The 17624-nt window shown below is 42.9% G+C and overlaps 3 protein-coding genes across 5 annotated transcripts in view; 1 reads left to right on the top strand and 2 right to left on the bottom strand.

Annotated features, from left to right (window-relative positions):
• Positions 1 to 400: 400 nt before the first annotated feature.
• LOC142989917 (protein mono-ADP-ribosyltransferase PARP12-like) lies at positions 401 to 3802 on the bottom strand. The gene is made up of 8 exons (XM_076139663.1): positions 3486 to 3802; positions 3234 to 3369; positions 2804 to 3145; positions 2580 to 2751; positions 2181 to 2350; positions 1551 to 1786; positions 1379 to 1460; positions 401 to 845 (listed from the first exon to the last, which is right to left on the bottom strand). The coding sequence occupies exons 1-8, from the start codon at positions 3800 to 3802 to the stop codon at positions 816 to 818; spliced, it is 1485 nt and encodes a 494-aa protein (XP_075995778.1). The 3' UTR covers positions 401 to 815.
• A 1868-nt stretch (positions 3803 to 5670) lies between these two features.
• Positions 5671 to 11803, top strand: cfap263 (cilia and flagella associated protein 263). Its single transcript, XM_076137540.1, has 18 exons — positions 5671 to 5753; positions 6236 to 6347; positions 6445 to 6606; positions 6752 to 6901; positions 7081 to 7200; positions 7292 to 7381; positions 7491 to 7598; positions 7759 to 7911; positions 8010 to 8114; positions 8922 to 9028; positions 9338 to 9449; positions 9720 to 9881; positions 10046 to 10195; positions 10624 to 10734; positions 10830 to 10919; positions 11028 to 11135; positions 11291 to 11443; positions 11549 to 11803. Exons 1-18 carry the CDS (start codon positions 5671 to 5673, stop codon positions 11648 to 11650), a joined length of 2178 nt encoding a protein of 725 aa, XP_075993655.1. The 3' UTR covers positions 11651 to 11803.
• Positions 11804 to 12025: 222 nt separating this feature from the next.
• The window catches only part of srgap1a (SLIT-ROBO Rho GTPase activating protein 1a), a 62935-nt gene continuing 57336 nt past the window's right edge, over positions 12026 to 17624 (bottom strand). For 2 of the 3 annotated variants that reach the window (XM_076169615.1, XM_076169624.1), the window contains exons 21-22: positions 15539 to 15905; positions 12026 to 14650 (exon numbers count right to left, since the gene is read on the bottom strand). In XM_076169615.1, the coding sequence (XP_076025730.1) occupies positions 14243 to 14650; positions 15539 to 15905 (775 nt within the window). In that variant the 3' untranslated portion in view covers positions 12026 to 14242. Of the gene's footprint in view, positions 14651 to 15464; positions 15906 to 17624 lie in introns of all 3 variants that reach the window. The other variant, XM_076169632.1, reaches the window with a different exon arrangement.

Genomic DNA, 17624 nt, shown 5'->3' with positions numbered 1-17624 from the left:
AATAAACTGATTCTTCATTTTACTCATACTTTTATAAACATTGTATGTTTTTCTATAATTCAAACTGAAAGTGACTGAAAACAGATTTGACAGGAAATGCATAACAAGTATTTTCTCAATTGAGAATAGTTAAAAAGTCATACAATATCTATTTGTCTTGAAAAATATAATATAATCATACTTATGAATGGAAAACCCCCATCAAAATGTTTTCACTATTCACACATATTAGTCTAAAACCAATACAACAGGCTATGTATGTCATGAGATGAACATCCAAGTTGAACATGTTTCTTTTGATTAAACAGCAAAGAAGCAAACAGCATTGTGACTTAACAGTAGTTGTAATAGTAATCAATAAAGTACTATGGATAAACCATGAAGCTGCTGCGTCCTTTGGTGTGCTGGCCCACCAGCACCAGAGCCACAAACATGACTTTGTTCTTGCTCTGTCTGACTCTGGTATATCTGTCAGAGTATGAAGCATCTCTGGCAAAGAAGCTACCTGTGAGTGAAATGAGCAAGTACCACAGATACAGTCAGTTCTGTTTATGTTACTGTTCATTCAACATACGGTCATAAAATGAGTTCAAAAACTGCTCTATTATGTCTAAAAGGTGCAAAGATTTAGAGATTTCTGCATTTTGTCATCGTGTGCTTTGTCGATGAGTATTAGAGTAAAAGTATTGTGAGGTGAAACTTCATAGCTTGTGCCGTGGACACCGTAGACCCTCCAATCAAAGTTCTCCTCACAGATGGCCTCAATCAGGGACTCGTCTTTCCAAAGGATGTACTGCTGATTCACAGATTTCCCTTCATTCTTCACCTTCATCTGCTCCTTCTGCCTGAACACACATCAAACAAAGCTATATGTGTTTTTCTGATACTCTTATACCATGACTGTGTAAGTATGCCTCCCGTCCCCTCCCACTGAAGACCCTCCACAGAGACAGGTTCTGGTTAAGCAAACCATGCCTCACAGTACAATGATCAATATCCGAGTCTGGATATTGATCATTGTACTGTGAGGCATGGTTTGCTTAAGCAGGCGCCCCACATTCTCTTAAAAGATGAGAGCAGGTTCACACTGAGCATCTGTGCCAGGCATGAAAGAGTCTGAGGAAGGATAAGGAGAGAGCAATGGTGTGGCTAAGACATGCAAAACCATTGCCTTTCTGGGCGTTGTCTTGCTTTTGGCTCTCCATTGCACCTGTGGCCACTTTCGTTTGGTGAGTTGATTTACAAGCACTTGTGCTTCCAAAAGGGACTGATTGATTTCCTGGAACTTTAACTAACTTGGTGTTATACTGTGATGACTTAGTGATACGTTTTTGAGCAGTTTATATATTTCAAATGGCTTAGCATACTACACGTATACCTTATATCCATCGATAGGTAGGGCAGTCTTGTCCCAGTAGGATGGGACATTTTCAGCTGTGGAGGAGCTGTCTGCTGATGTACTACAGAGGAAATACACAAAAGAACCACCTAGTAGTAAAATCAGATACAAAGAAATCAAAACATCCATCTATCACAGGGAATAGAAATACCTTTTCAGCTTAACTTCCATGTCATTAGTTGACACAAAGCGGGGCCTTCTTCTAACCTCTCGTGTGGTGTTACATTTTACATTCTGCTGATACATCTGTTGTTGTCCTGGTTTACCGATGAAGAAAAGAGTATACTGCTGTTTGCCAGCAGTAAAGTGAATCGGCGTCTCTCTGTCTGCCAGGTAAACATACTCCAGGGTTGGAGAACTGATGGAAGGAGACGAATCAGTGCCGCCCTAAAGGGGGGGGGGGGGTTATAAAGAGCAGAGAACAAATCCATTAGGTCCTCTCAAATGTAACATTTGTCAATTAATCCTAATAAGTGAAGTTTAACATGAACACCTTTAGGAATTGGTGAAGACTTTTCATTGTTATTACCAACTTTTCTAAGAAATCTTTGGCTATTTATTTAAATGATTCCTTAAACGTCATACTTCTAATCACTTTATCAATTTACTTTTCAAGATTTGTTTGTAGTTTAACATCCTGAGACCCTGCGTCCTTATATGGACATTACATTTTTCTTTCCCTGCACCTTATACACCATTGTGATCAACTCAAACCTTTTCCTGACATTTTTTAAGATAAGTCCCAGATTTTTTAGCTTCAATGGGAAAACAGCAAACTGACCTGCTTTCCATACTCCACCCAGCTCCCACTGTCGTCCTTCCAGTACCACAGCCACTCTGTTGTAAGCATTGTGTGAGAAGGCTTAGGGACAGAGGAGGCAGTGGACAGACGACGAACTTGAGACCCTCTGCAAGTCATCTTCAGGAAGTCAACTGGGTCCACTGCAGTGACTGGAAGGTCAGTGGTGCTGAAAGGAACAAGAATAGCAGTTTAAATCACCAATACTCACATTCCTTAGGATTTAGAGGTATATTCTCATCCATGCCCTGGAACACAGTTTATATATAGCCTGGATGTAGGATTGTATGAACATTTCTGGTAGTGTTGTGTCATTGGTGCACCTTGGTCGTGACCGAAATGTCCTGACCCCTGAGGTGGAAGCTGGCTGATTAGTGAAGCTCACATCTTGTCCAGGGTCACAGTAGGCCTGTTCAATGTCCTCATTATTGGGTAAGTCCTCCCAGGTGACCCCATCCCTTTTTAAAACCTGCCACTTAGGTAGGTGGCAATGGACATGAACACCCTTCTCAGCAGAACTAGTGGAGGGTTTAAACCAGCTCGTAGCCAATCTCTCCACTGGTAGCACTGCAGTTAACATATATAAACATATACAAATTATATACACTGTACTGACAAGGTGACACTGTTTCTATGAAATCATATTGGTGCTTCATGCTTATGGGGCCTTGTAATTTACCGGCAGCAGGAGAATAATGTCTCTCCTCTTGACCAGTGATGATGAACTTGTTTCTGTAGATCTTTTGGATATTCTGCAAGTTGGCTTGGCTTAATCCTCGGCCCTTGAGTATTTTCATACCACAGCCAAAATTGTGGGCTCTCTTGCATGCCTTGTCATATATGCAGTCTCCTTGGAGAAAGTGCAGGCAGAGGTGAAGCTTTTTGCAAGAACTGCCTAACTTGCAGGAGCCGTGCTCACCGTTGCCCTTGTTGTAATATCGGCATACCTGGAGGTGGGTACAGACAGCAGTGCAATTTTTTGTTATTTCAGAAATATTATATATTTGCACAATGGTTCTAGTACACCATTACTACCTCAGGGAGCAGATAGGGGTCATTTTGCAGTAACAGCTGGAACAGCTGCTTCTCCGTCATCTCATGAAGATTGCGTCTCTTCAACAGGGTTGCATTGTATGGTGAAGCAAAACTGTGGATATTTTTGCACTTGTCTCTGAAAAAATTATTAAAGATTTCATTCCAGTTAGGATTGAATAAATCTTACAAGTTTACAAGTCCTTTTCCGGTGATATTTGTTCATGTCAAGCAAAGTTTGAGACACACACTTACCCGTATCTGCATTTTCCGCAGACATAGTACCTGCATACGTGTAACCCGTCGCAGTGTGCACACTGCCCGGCCTCCAACTGACAGATCCGCAGGCTGCTTTTGGCCACAACCAGACTGTCCGGACTGATTCTGTGACTGCCACTGGCCTTCTGTTTGCCTTCCTGAATGGCAAATTTCCTGTCGTCGAGCAGCACCTTCTTCAGGATATGATCCGCCGCACTATCCTGTTGCTGGATCAGCGCATCCAGCTGCTGGAAGTCCAGGCAGCCCTGGTTATCGCACAGGGTCCTAATAATGAAGCTGGAGTTGGCCGACATTCTGGCATCTACTACATCAAATCACTGAAACTACAGTACTGAAGCTGAAGAGTTTCACATCCCGTCAGTGACAGAGAATACGCAACTGACAGTGAGTAAAGTCAGTTGTCAGTAAAAGTTCATCTTCATTTGTTTTGGCTGCAGAGGACTATTTCCATAATCAAATGATTGACCGCAAGCAAATAACACGGAAGAGGGTTTAAGCATAGGAATAGTTGGAATTCTCTCTGCGTCTGTGCCTTGAAAACATGAATGGCTAGATGAGATAAAGACAAGACTGAGATTGTTCTATTTGGGAACTGAATCTGAGGGTTCCAACTTAGTGGCTACTTGGAGTCTAGAGCACTAAAAACTTGGTGTAATCATGGATGGGGATCTTAGTTTCAGTGACCCCATCAAAGCTGCAGCAAAGTCTGCGTTTTGTCATCTCTAAAACATGGCCAGGATCAGAGACCTTGTGTCCAACCAAGATTTAGAGCAACCTATTCATGACTTAATATCTTCCAGGGTTGATTATTGCAATGCTCTCCACAGTATTTTTATTTAGGCTCTTTTATTTATTTTATGCCGGTTAAGATGCTTTTTATTTATTTTCTGTGATTCACCTTGAAAGACCTATGTATGATAAACAAATACATTTCCCTTGCCTTGTCTTAAATTGCTTACATCATCTCTGTAGTCTCTGTCTAATTAGTTTCCTTTGCCTCCTCTGGGCTCTATTGTCCACTATTTTTAGGGACTTGACTTTTTTAGGGACGTCTGCTAGAGAGCTTTAGCCTGGGTGGGGAACCATTGGTTGTGTGGCTCTGTATAACCCTTTGAGGCTGTAACACATGGCAGCAGGCAAACAATAACCCCCATGAGAGCTATAGCTCCATAGGGTAGATCCCCCTGTGGTAAACACTGGGGGAACTACAGCTTTGTGTCTGTGTTTCTGTTATGTGGGTTTGACATTTGGTTATATCAGCATAATATGGGAGTACTCTGGCCTTTATGGCGCGAGTTTAAGCTGTTATAGGGAGTTAACTTCCGGCCCATGTAAGGCAGGTTAGTGACACTAAAGATAGCACCCTCTAGTGTTGCACCAGCAATTTGTTGTTCTGTTTAAATCCAATGCCTGTTCATTGCACTCTTCCAATGTTCCCTCTAATTTTTCATGTGTCTGGGCATACACACAAGCTCCTTGAGCACACTGAGGACCAATGTGAGCAACATCTAGGTTATTGGTCTAATTCATTTACAGTTTATGTTGAATTTCATTTTATGCGCAGCATAGATTTTCTTGTGCGCTGACAATGTGCGAGTAGTGCGCAATTGCGCACGCGCGCAGTTTAGAGGGAACATTGCACTCTTCGTCATTCATCAATAAAACATCTTTTCAATATTTTTCTCATAAATCCGTTGATTCATTTGATATCTGTGAAGGTAATCCCAGTTTATTCTATGGCAGGGGTCTCAAACTCTAATTACCTGGGGACCGCTGGAGGTAGAGTCTGGGTGAGGTTGGGCCGCATCAAAAAGGGTTTCAAGTATTTCACCCAAAAATATATATTAAAGCGTAATTCTTTGTTCCACCCGGGTTAACAACAAGACCACCCAGCTGTCCGGAACCATGCGGAAGTAAAACGAGCATTACATCCCGGTACTAAAGATAACTTGTGAATACTCGCAGTTGATACATTTCAAGGGTTATAGTTACGGTTGTGTAGCTTGAATTTACAACTTTCTGGTCATATTCCTGTTAAACCCAGTGAGTATGACGTGTCACATGATCGCAAATGTCCAATCAGATCCTTACTGTCGCTCCTCGGTTGGAAATCAGAGCGGCGTGGTTGTGTTGGCAACGACAACAGTGTACATTAGCAACCATGGCGGACGAGTTCCCTTCGACTGGAGCGGAGGCCACAGATGAGGACAGAGAACAACTGTGCCAGCGGATACAAGAACTAATGTAATGAATAACTTCAGGACAAAACACGAATGGGTGAACTTAGCTAAACTGTAATGTTGGTCAATTTAAAATTCACTTTACCACACAAACTGTTCAATTCCCAAAATAATTCTGACATATAACCTGATGTTTGCAGTGAAGTGCTATTTCTTAATGAGAAAGTGAATTGGGAAAGAGGCTCCATGTAATATAGATAGAAATGCAAGTCTCATTTCACATTCTTAACTTGATTCAGGAATATTATAAAATTATCTTGTCTTCAAACATGACAGAATATGGCCAATTATGGATGACAATAAAAGCTAAACTGAATTAAAAATTACCAATTTTGTATTACTTTAGACGTTTTTGAATGAAAAGGCAGTCTAATATGACACACGTGTTGTGTTAGTCTATTTATGGCTCATGTAGGAGACCCTGCTTTCCACCTCCAGCTTTAAGAATTTCTCTAAGTGTTCCTATTTGCTTCCATCTTACTGTAGGATTTACAATACAGCCCTTGTGGCAGAGAACGCCATGTTTGAAGTGTTCATCAGTCGGCTGGATCAACAGTCCCTGGTCCCCCAGGCTGTGGAAGATGGTCTGGTGGGTGCGGTAAGTACCACCCAGAGACAAGACACTGGGAGGGATGGCATTATGAGATCCCATTTGTACCATTATGTCTTTGTGTGCTTACGTCTGTGCATATAAGGGTCGTGTGCGGAGGCTGAGATCTCGGTCCAACACGGCAGATCACCTTCAGCTGCTCTCCTTGGAACAAAAATGTTACGTGGCGAAAAGCGAAGTGGAGGCCACACAGCAAGACTTGGACAAACTCAAACAAAGGCGTCAAAGAATCCACGACCACTACAAGGTTGCGCTGAATCTCAAGAAACACACAAACACCACGTCAAGAGATCTGATAACATCTATTTATACACCTTACGAATATATACACACTATACAGTAAATTGTACTTCTATATGTGTTTATTAAAACAAGTCTGTGCATCTCCTCAGGCTTCAATGAAAGAGGCAGAAATACGTCTTCAAGAGATCGGGAAAGCCAAGAAAGAGTTTGAACGCAAAGTAGTCAAACCTTTGAAGGAGAAAAAATGGGAAATAAAGGAGCCTGACAACGTGTTCAGATACATTGAGGACAAGTCAAAGGTAAAGGTCAGACACCGTAGAAACGTAACAACAAAGGCCACTTTAAATCATAACTGAGCCTGCCTATGTTTCTTGGTCCGGTACTTTCTATACCATGTGTTTTAAAGTAATAAAGTAAATATTTCAAGTGCAGCACCAAGGTACTTAATCCACCGTTTACTCATTTGCTTATGTAACAGGTCACTCAGTTGGACATGCTCCGTCTGAAGAACCAGGCACTGATGACTGAGGAGAAAGAGCTCCGGAAGAAGCTCAGAGAGATGGCAGAGAGAGAAAAGCCCATGAGTCAGGTAGAGAAAGTGTGTGTACTGTATATACATATGTGGAGAGAGTGTGTGTGTAAAACAGATCACTTGTAGGCCTGTGTGTTGTTTGTGGGTCCTTCCCCAGGAGGACATGGACCAGGCGCCTGGTGGCGATGACCTGGAGGAATTACAAGACAAAAGTTTTAAGCTGCGGCACAACCTCAGGAAATACCAGGTGATAAAGTCATTCTCTGACTCACAGCAGAATCAAGATTTAGATTTAGTTGACCTCTTCTGTGTTGGAGAGAAGTGGAGGATGAGTGTTCGTGTGTACTGATAAACAGAAAAAGCTGCAGATTTTGACTAGGGAGTCGGAAGAATTGAGTCGGGACATCGCTAAGAAGACACAGGTGCTGAAAAACATGGAGGAGATCATACAAAAGACAGAGGAGGTTTGTCATTGATCCTGAAATCAGTTCAACTGCAGCCACCCAACAGATTTATTCCAACTCCTGAACATGCTCCTTCTACTTCTCCTCTCCCTTCTTGTATTTCACCTTACTATCCACTCCACCTTCTCCCCTTTTACACGTCCTGTCCTTTCCTACCAAGGAGCGTTTAAAGGCAGAGGCCCTCAACCAGCACCTGCACCAACAGCTGACAGATTATCGTGCTCCTGACACCCTCGACTACATGAATCTCAAGGTCAAACACAAGAAGCTGCAGCACAGCGTCATCGTTTTAGAGAGGAAGGCCAGGATTGCGGTAAATCCTCATTTCCATCTTCCCAGAACAGAACAGAATCAGATCTGCGGTCTACCTCAACAGTTCTCATAGTAAGTAGTCTTTTCTCTTTTCAACAGATGAACTTTGGGACCCACAATAGGTTCTGGAACAAGGTGAGAGCCGCTCCCACTGCTGTGAACAGTGCAGAACCTGGAACCCGACCAGGGGAGGACAGAATCCCAGTAAAGCTCCCCAGCATAGCAAAAATGTAGCATTTACAACATACAGCTTGAGAAAGCATTATTTTTAATCCTTTGACAAATACTCTAGTATTTTCTTACACTGAAAAAATGCATATGAACATGAAACCTAATTTTATTATTATTACTATTCCACAGAACTTAATTATGCTAATGTGAATGTACCAATAAATGCATTATTTGTAATCCCATAACCAGTATTTGTATTATTGATTCCATATTGAATACTTCTATTTACCACAACACAATCATCTGGAACAAAACAAAACCCCTTTTTATCCCCCACCAATTTCAAATAAACAAAAGGATGTCTTAATAAACCTGGGCGCTTTTCTTACTTAAGTAGCCGATATGTGAGTGAGTCATCTTGTAGCTCTTCATTTAAAGTAGGGATGTACATACTTACCTCTGAACACATACCCACCATTTGCCAAAAACAAAGTCATCTTTTCAGCTTTTATTGTTGCTCCGACACGGTCACGCCGCCATCTTTGTTTAGGCAACACCCGCGCCTGTAGAAGCCCCGTAGGCCCGCACCTGCTCATCCATCACCCCCGACCGACGGGCCGCACCGGGTCGCTGCAGCGATGTTGACGGTTCTTCCTCCATCCCCTCCTCCGTCACCGCCGGTAAGCTACCCCTTGAATTTAAACTCGGCTCTCTGACGCCATAATGCGGCACAATCGCATTGAAATATAAACTTCATGACGCCATCACATCCTGGCTGTTGATTCTCGGGTGTGAAAAAACGAACGCGGAAAGCAGAAAGCGGCGTGGTTGGGTTGACAGCGACAACAGTGGACACCAGCAAACATGGCGGACGAGTTTCCAGCCACTGAAGCGAAGGCCACTAGACAAGACAAAGAACAACTGCCCGAGCGGATTGAAGAACTAATGTAATGAAACAAATAACGAGTGAAACTGTACATTATTTTAATGTTAGTTTAAGACCAATCACTAGTGTAAAAAAAAAGCTAAATTGAATGGAAAAAATAACTTTAGAATGACTAGGTTTTATAACCAATCAATCAATCAATCAATCAATCAATCAATCAATCAATCACATGGATGTAAAGGGAGTCTAATATGACAGACATGCGTAGTTTGCATTAGTCTATTTATGGCTCATGTTTGAGACACTGCTTTCCACCTCCCTCTTTAAGCATTTCTCTAAGTGTTCCTATTTGCTTCCACCTTAATTGTAGAATTTCCAATGCAGCCCTTATGACAGAGAATGTCATGTTTGAATCTTTCATCAGTCGGTTGGACCAACAGCCCGTGGTTCCAAAGGCTATGGAAGATGGTCTGATGGGTCCGGTAAGTACCCAGAGACGAGACACTGGGAGGGACGATTCCCACGCCACAGGAAAGAGCTTTGTATCTATAGTGACAGTTCATAATGAGACACCCTATTCAAGTTACTATGGTGCAGTAGGTAAATGCTCTCTGTTGATAATAAGTGAGGGCAGTTCATGCCGGTACTCCTGCAGTTAGGTCGGATTATCTGTAAGCACTGAACTTCTGACAGCATTATAAGATCCCATTTGTATCATTTTGTTTTTGTTTGCATGGGTCTGAGCATATTAGGGTCGTGGACGGAGGCAGGGATCTCGGTCCAACACGGCAGAACACCTTCAGATGATCACAACGGAACAGAAATGTTACGTGGCGAAACACGTAGTGGAGGCCACACAGAAAGACTTGATCACTCTCAAAGAGAAACGTCTTAGAGTCCACGACCACTACAAGGTTGTGCTGAATCTCAAAAAGAAACACACATGGCATACAGTGATCTGATAACATCTGCTCGTACTTTTTAGACACAAACTACAACAACCCTACACACATACCTACCATACCCTATACACACTATATATACTCTACATGCATCTCATGTGATTCTGTCTCCCCAGGCTTCAATGGAAGAGGCACTAATACGTCTTGAAGAGATCAGGATAGCCAGGAAAGAGTTTGAACGCAAAGTGGTCAAACCTTTGAAGGAGAATAATTGGAAAATACAGGAGCCTGAAACTGTGTTCAGATGCATTGAGGACAGGTCAAAGGTAAGGGTCAGACCCCGTATGATGACATCAGAGAGACATAACATCAGAGGCTACTTTGAATCAACTCTTTGGGAGAGTTTGTACTCTCTACTAGTTAAGTATTTGTGTTTTTGGAAATACTTACTTTTACTTTGCTGCTTACTTTGCTAACATCCACTACTTACTCCACTACTTTGGTCACAATGGCAGCAGAGTATTGGGTCAACTGAAAATGTAAAACTAGTTTTGAAGTTGTAAAAAGTTTGTAAACTTTGTAAGAAGTTGTAATATGTCACAAAAGAAAGTCAAAATCAAAATGGTGCAAGAATAGAGTCAAAACATTTGGAGAGAAAACACAAAATGCTGCAAGAATAGATTTTGTTCATCTGAAGACTGCATCACATCACACATCGCAAACATTTTTAAAAATTAATTTGCTTATTTACCAGGTCACTCAGTTGGGCATGCTCCGTCTGAAGAACCAGGCACTGAAGGCCGAGGAGAAGGAGCTCCAGCACAAGATCAGAGTGAGAGGGGACAGAGACAAGCCCCAGAGTCAGGTAGAGAACAGGCGTGTGTGTAAATGTGGAGAGGGCATGAGTGTGTGACAAACAGACTATGTATTGCTGTGTTTTGTTTGTGGGTCCTTTTCCAGGAGGACATGGACCAGGCGCCTTGTGGTTTTGACCTGGAGCAACTACAAGACCAAAATTTCAAAGTACAAGAAAACCTCAAGTTTAACAAGGTGACATGATTCTTTGTTAATGTTCCCTCTAGATGTACATTAAGCTGTCCTCCTTTGTGTTGGAGAGACGTGGGAGACGTGTGTGTTTGTGTGTGTATTTTTAAATAGAAAAAGCTGCAGACTTTGACTCGGGAGTCAGAAGATTTGAGCCGGGACATCGCCAGGAAGACAAAGGGGCTGAAACACATTGAGGAGATCATACAAAAGACACAGGAGGTTGGTCATTGATCCTGCAATCAGTCCAACTGCAGGCACCCAACAGATTTATTCCAACTCCTGAACCGGTTCCTTCTTCTTCTCCTCCTCTCCCTTGTATTTCATTTTTCAATCCCTCCACCTTCTCCCCTATTTTCATGTCCTGTCCTACCCAGGAGCGTTTAAAGGCAGAGGCCCTCAACCAGCACCTGCACCAACAGCTGACAGATTATCATGCTCCCAACACCATGGACTACATGAATCTCAAGGTCAAACACAAGAAGCTGCAGAACAGCGTCGCCGCTTTGGAGAGGAAGGCCAAGATTGCGGTAAACCCTCATTTCTATTTAACCCAAACAGAATCAGATCTCCTCTGCGTTCTACCCCACCAATTCTCATCGTATTCAACAAGGACTCTTTTCTCTTTTCACCAGAGGAACTTTCAGATCCGCAAGAGGTTCTGGAACAAAACGGGAGCTACTCCCACTGCTGTGAGCAGTGCAGAAATTCAACCACCTCCATATAGGGAAGGGTAAAAACTCCTCAAAGCTCCCGAGTGTATGAACAGAAATGTGTCTTTGTCAAATTTGTTACTTAGGCCACCTCATCATCATGTGATGTGTAGATAGGTTACATAACAATTTTACATCAAACTTGGGTAAAATATTAAGCAAACGCCACTAAAGTAAAGGGATGTATTGAGCTTTCTTTAAAAGAAGTACAATAAAAATTCATCACATTGTACATCAGAGCCTCCGTCTTCATTCCATACACAGCTGTGGGGAAGCTTGGAGTCAGAGCCTCCAGGTGGGAGCTATGGGGTGAACTGAGGTTGTGTATACCATCCACACAGCTGACTTGTGAGTTAGAGTGGGGGGGAAACAAACACCCAAGTTTCAACAAACTATTTTCTTTATTAGAAAGAAACCCTCTGAGGAATGAGCCCTCAAAGAACTCTACATGTTATGATGTTACATGCTTTATATACAGTTATATACATAAAAGTGCAATGTCACAATGGGAAAGCGGTTTATTTATCATTAATTCTTTCATATAACTGCTTTGGAAATGTCATTACTTATTCATTTGTCTTCCTGCACTGCCTTTGCTCAAAACACGGCCTGAAATGAGAACACAACAGCAGAGAACGTCTCAAGTTCCTCTAAAACATTTTCAAAGGCACTTTCACGAGTACATACTACAGATGTACATAACACCACAGAGTAGCTAAACGCCTACAGATGGCAGAACTCACTCCTACTGTTAATGCTGTTACATAGTGACAAAAGCACACAATATTTTACAACTGGCTTTCTATATCATTTGTTCTAAATTTTAATCCCCTAACATACATAACAAAAATGATTATAAAAATAATGAAAGTTAGTAATTCAGAAATCAAATAACTTGAATATTATACACAATGTTGATCAAGTCAAAGATGTAAACCTGATGTTAGAGAGCATTGCTTATTCCTCAAAATGTTATGATGGTAACCAAATAGTCCCAGGAAACACACACACGCGCACACACACACTTCTTTTTTTCTCTACAGTACAGGAACAATGCGGTGCGGTCACCATCACTTTTTATGGGACTATTGCATTTAAAATGATTTGCTGACGCAAAACACGTAAAGTATCAGTCACTCAGGGGTTTCATGAGTATTGTAGTTGCACATCAACAGCCATAGAGCAACATAATAACACAACTCAGTATCAACATCATCACCTGAGCATGACACAAACTACAGGGAGTCAAAGAAAGCTGCTGTGTTCCTTTAAGAAAAGCAGATATTTGGACCTAAGAGGAGCACAGAGAGCAGGGTGAACATATTAGGAAGCTTTTACACTAACAGTCATTAGGTCCATGGCTACTGACAGCACACACACAGGGAGGCGCTGTCACAGGTCTGTACACACCGATCAATACTAAGAACGCCTGCATCATATACGCAAGAGTGCAGACATCGGCGTCCGCATCCATGCTTAACTTTGACAGTCAGGTCTTTGGATAGATAAAGCCCAGGCAAAGGCATAAAAGGAAGCGATGGCACGGGTTCCATGCCCCCATCATAGCATATATTTTCTATACTTTCACTCTGCCCTGCATAGGTTATACAGAGGCAGAGGAATACGTTCTGACTGATGCAGGAATTCAAGAATGCATCACAATCTTCAAAGAATATACATAATAAAAGAGTTTTTTTGTTGATTTTTTTTTTTTCACATAGTGGTTTAATCCAATTGTCCCATCTTATTCCAGGCAATATAGAAATAGTTATATGTTAAAATAAACGTGGGTCAATCCAGGGACAGAGGTGATCTTAGTTCATTTTTGAGATAAAGCCAACAGAATGCCTCACTAAAGAAAGTTGGCAAACATACTAGTGTCATTCAAATGAACGTATGAACAGAGTACCTTTGGTGTTACGGGCTCTTCAGGCCCACAACAACTTTACACATTTCCTGTCCAGGTAGTCACAGCACCTTTGTCATAGCAATTTAAACATTTTCAAAGAGTTACATTTGAAAATCATTAAGGCCTTTGAATCAACGCACACTAACTTCAATGGCCTTATGACAGTTACTATAGGTAAAAACTAAAGAAAATACATATTTTGTGTGAGAACACCACTCTTGTTGGCAACACTACAGCTCTTCTTCTGGTTCAGTGGTAAATAAACTACATGCACTGTGTTTTGTTCAGAGTGACACAGTTCACTGGTGTCCGTTAACAACCAGTGATCAATGATCTAAAACCTCGAAGGAAGCATTTGTGATTTGTTGTTTGAATTGATAAATGAAAAAAAAACATACATTAGATAGTATTAATAAAGGACAAAGACCAAAGATAGAAGATGTCTGTGTGACATAATCAGTCCGGTCTCTGTCCTCATTGTAATTCCTACACCTGTCTCTCCGATCCCATCAGAGGGCCTTTGGATCCTTTTATTAGAACACTTCAACCTACCACAACAAAACACAGACATCTTGCAGTCTCTTCCTTTCCAGGTAACATATTTTACACTTTCGAAGTATTATTACATCTATTAAGCTTGTGGCAGTCTCCCACACACCCCAGCTCTTATTTCCCAAAGGATTCACATGTTTGATTCCAGTCCCACCTTACATAGTGCAGGACTTGTCCAGAGGGTCCTGAGGAGACGTAGGCGGAGGTTGTGGGATCTGGCCAGACTTCGGCAGGACCATGGGCTTGGGCCGCAGCACCGGGGGTTTGAGTTGGACCCCCATGCGGGGTGCTATCCCAGGCTTGAAGGTGCTCATAGCATCGCTGGAGGAGCTGGTGCTGCGACGGATGGGCGGCTCGGTGTTGGCGGTGGATCTCAGTATGACATTGTGGATGGGGCTGAGCGACTCACTGGAGCTGGCCGGGGTGGGACCCCCACCACTGCTGCCAGATGTCTGCCGCTGCTCCAGGGTGTCCAGCACCACGTCTGGGGCGTGCTTGGCTGAGCTCTGCCTCTCCAGCTCACGCAGCTCATTCAGAGCAGTGTTCATTGTTTCCTCTATGTCCTGCAATGGAAAAAAGACAAAGAGGTTGTGTGTGTGTGTGTGAGTGACAGAGGGGAATGTGAATAGAGCAGCGTGAGCGTTAGGATAGAGGGGGAGAGAGAGACAAAAGAAGAGAGGCAGACAGGTTAAAAGTAAAAGACAACTGAAAGACAAAGTGGGAGGGGGAATGACGGAAGGAAAAGGAAACAACAGGAGATGACATGGACAGGAAAGGACAGAGAGGAGGAGGAGGAGGAGGAGATACTGCAGGAAACACAAAAATGGTGCTGGCAGAGGAACACAGTGACAGTTTCAAGAGAACTCCTGGTATTCATTATACATGCACGGAGTTAGTACAGAGTATTACTGTGCATCCCTCCCTGGCATGCTAATGACTTTGGATAGCAAGGGAGATGCAGAGATGACAAGATACGTTCATCTAAACATGCTCCCAGGCAGACAGACAGGCCAGCACAGTTAAAGGTGCTTCTCTGTGACCTCTGCTTCCTAATTAAGGTGCCATACAAACATCAGTGCCGGCTCTACTGCTCAGAATGAATGTGATCATCAGTAAGTGGTGCTTGTAATTTTTTTGTCGGCTCTGACCCAAATTGTTGCCCGTATCAGCCACTGATGACTTTTAGAATGGCTTTCAATTTCCAGACAAAAATAGACGTATGAGTTCTCTGCCTGCTCACACATAAAGCTATAGGCTAAAAGCTGCCCCAGTGTGTCGAGCTATGCCACTGCTGTCTGTCTGTGAAGGTATTTAATTTGCGTGTATTTAGCACACAGACACAGATGCAGCCAAATGTAGCAGAAGACAGGGACTGACTATGTTTACAGGGTAGGGCAGGGCTTTGATGATGGAGGGAGCTGCGGTCGGGGCGCCGCTCGTCCCGCGCTGACCTGTGCGATGGTCTCCGGATCCAGGGGTTTGCCGCTGTGGTGGTGAGGGTCGGCAAAGCCCGTGTACTGGCCCGAGGAGGTGGAGCGTCGGATCGGGGGGCTCTCCAGCTTCTTCAGGGACTCGTGGCGGCTGATGTTAGTCAGACTGCCGTGGCCCGTGCGACGGCGGCGCTCGGGGCTGTCCATGGGAATGTGGTTGCGATTCCGCAGTATGTCTCGTGGGCTGAAGTGGCTTAAAATCGGGGAGCCCATCTCTGGGTTGCCTCCGTGGCCTCCGTGGGTCTGCTGGGAGGGGTGCACCATGCAATGGACCTCACTGGGACGGGCAGGGGGCCGGCGGGATGGAGGGTCGGATCTTTTCCTGTGCCTGGTGACACAGAAATGCGACAAAAAATGAAATCTCATCCATTTGTCTTGAGTATTTTGATTTTAGTTGCACATCTTTTCTCCCCTAAATACAAATACAGTGTTGCTGTTTGAACTGCCCTTTCTTTATAAAATGTATTTCTTAATTTATTATACAACATGTTAATGCTGCATCTGTGAAACCTCATCAAACTTCATTATGACTCCAGGTAGAGTGGAGCCTGGCTGGCTGCAGCTGACTCCACAGTACAGCTGTCCTCTATCTGAACCCCCATCAGCCGCATCACGTCATCAAGTCTAATTTGAGACATACTAGTTTGAAACACTGAGAGAGATGAGCATCCATCTACTTTCACTCACACACAGAGACACACTCATACTAACACACACATACACGCCCACACTTTCTGTTGCTGTTCCTGCTGCAGTAACTACATCTCCCTTGGAGCTTGGAGCTGTTCTGTTCTCCTCCATAAGAGGCCAGGAGCACATCCCCTCCAACATGGCTGCTATAGGCTCTGCTCTGCATATTTATGACTCCCACCCTTACTGCAGCTACAGTCAGAGCTGTAAGGTCTAATCAGAAAAGATATCTTAACAATCAAGCAGCAGGAAGAGGATACCTGACAGTGATGTAACAATTAATAAAATAAAATAGTAATCTTGTAAATCGACAGCAACAGCTTGCGATATAATGTGAACTTTAACAACATTCAATGACAGATGTATTGTCGTCCAATTGCTTTTTGATTTTTTACAGCTGGCTACAAATGCATGTCACTCCTCTGCTGACATTATTTATAACAATGAACAAACAGTGAATTACTCAGCTACGTGATGAACACTTCACGTAAACATTAAGACTTCATGGCCGTGACATAAGAAGACTTTTTTCTGACTGCAGAGGGAAATCAAATGGTAAACAAGTGCAGGAACCACCTATTGTCTGCAGGGGGAGCAGTCTGCATTCATAACAGGAGTCTCCCCTTGCACGATTGAGAGTAGCAATGATTCACACAATGTAACTGTTTATCAGTCTGAGATAATAATGTAGACATAAATACAAGCCATGAGCTTTTCTATACGTTCTATAACTGTAATAATCCAACCACTGGGTTTGTTCCATTAATTGTAGTTGATATGTGTGTTTGCTTTTATATTGTTTTTAAATGCTTTCCATCATTGTGACACCAACCGCTGGTTTATCTGGTGAAAGCCTGAAGTGGAAAACATCTAAATAAAGCTTGAGATCTAAATGATTCAGCACTTGTGAGGATTTGTCTGAATACAACAGTAGAAAGTGAGAAGATGGAACATGGAAGACATGCTCCCAACTACACACACCACACACCAGGGAGAGAGGCGCTCAGGCATATACGCTGGGAATTTATGACAGGCACACAACATTGTGGAGGCTGGCACAGGAGTTTGAAGGGCTTCATCAAGGCTGATGTGAAAAGGATTACTCACTCAGATCTTCTTCCTCTGAATACAAATACCTGCAGCCGTGCCAATATTACTCTTAGTGTGATTCATCAACATTTCAGCGGCGGAGTAGAGAGAGCGAGCGTGGGGTTGAATAAAATCGTATCTACTCGTGTGTTAAGCAAGAGCCGGTAACAGACGTTTCAAGGTCGCTTACCTCGCCAAAAGAAATGAGAATGCAGCTACGAACAGAGAAGAAGGAGATAAAAATACTGGCAGACAACCAACCTACAGA

Source organism: Genypterus blacodes, unplaced genomic scaffold (assembly GCF_046128005.1).
Source record: "Genypterus blacodes isolate CSIRO-AG114 ecotype Tasmania unplaced genomic scaffold, CSIRO-AGI_Gbla_v1 ptg000015l_1, whole genome shotgun sequence".
NCBI lineage: Eukaryota > Metazoa > Chordata > Actinopteri > Ophidiiformes > Ophidiidae > Genypterus > Genypterus blacodes.
This window is presented reverse-complemented; position numbering and strand designations above follow the sequence as displayed.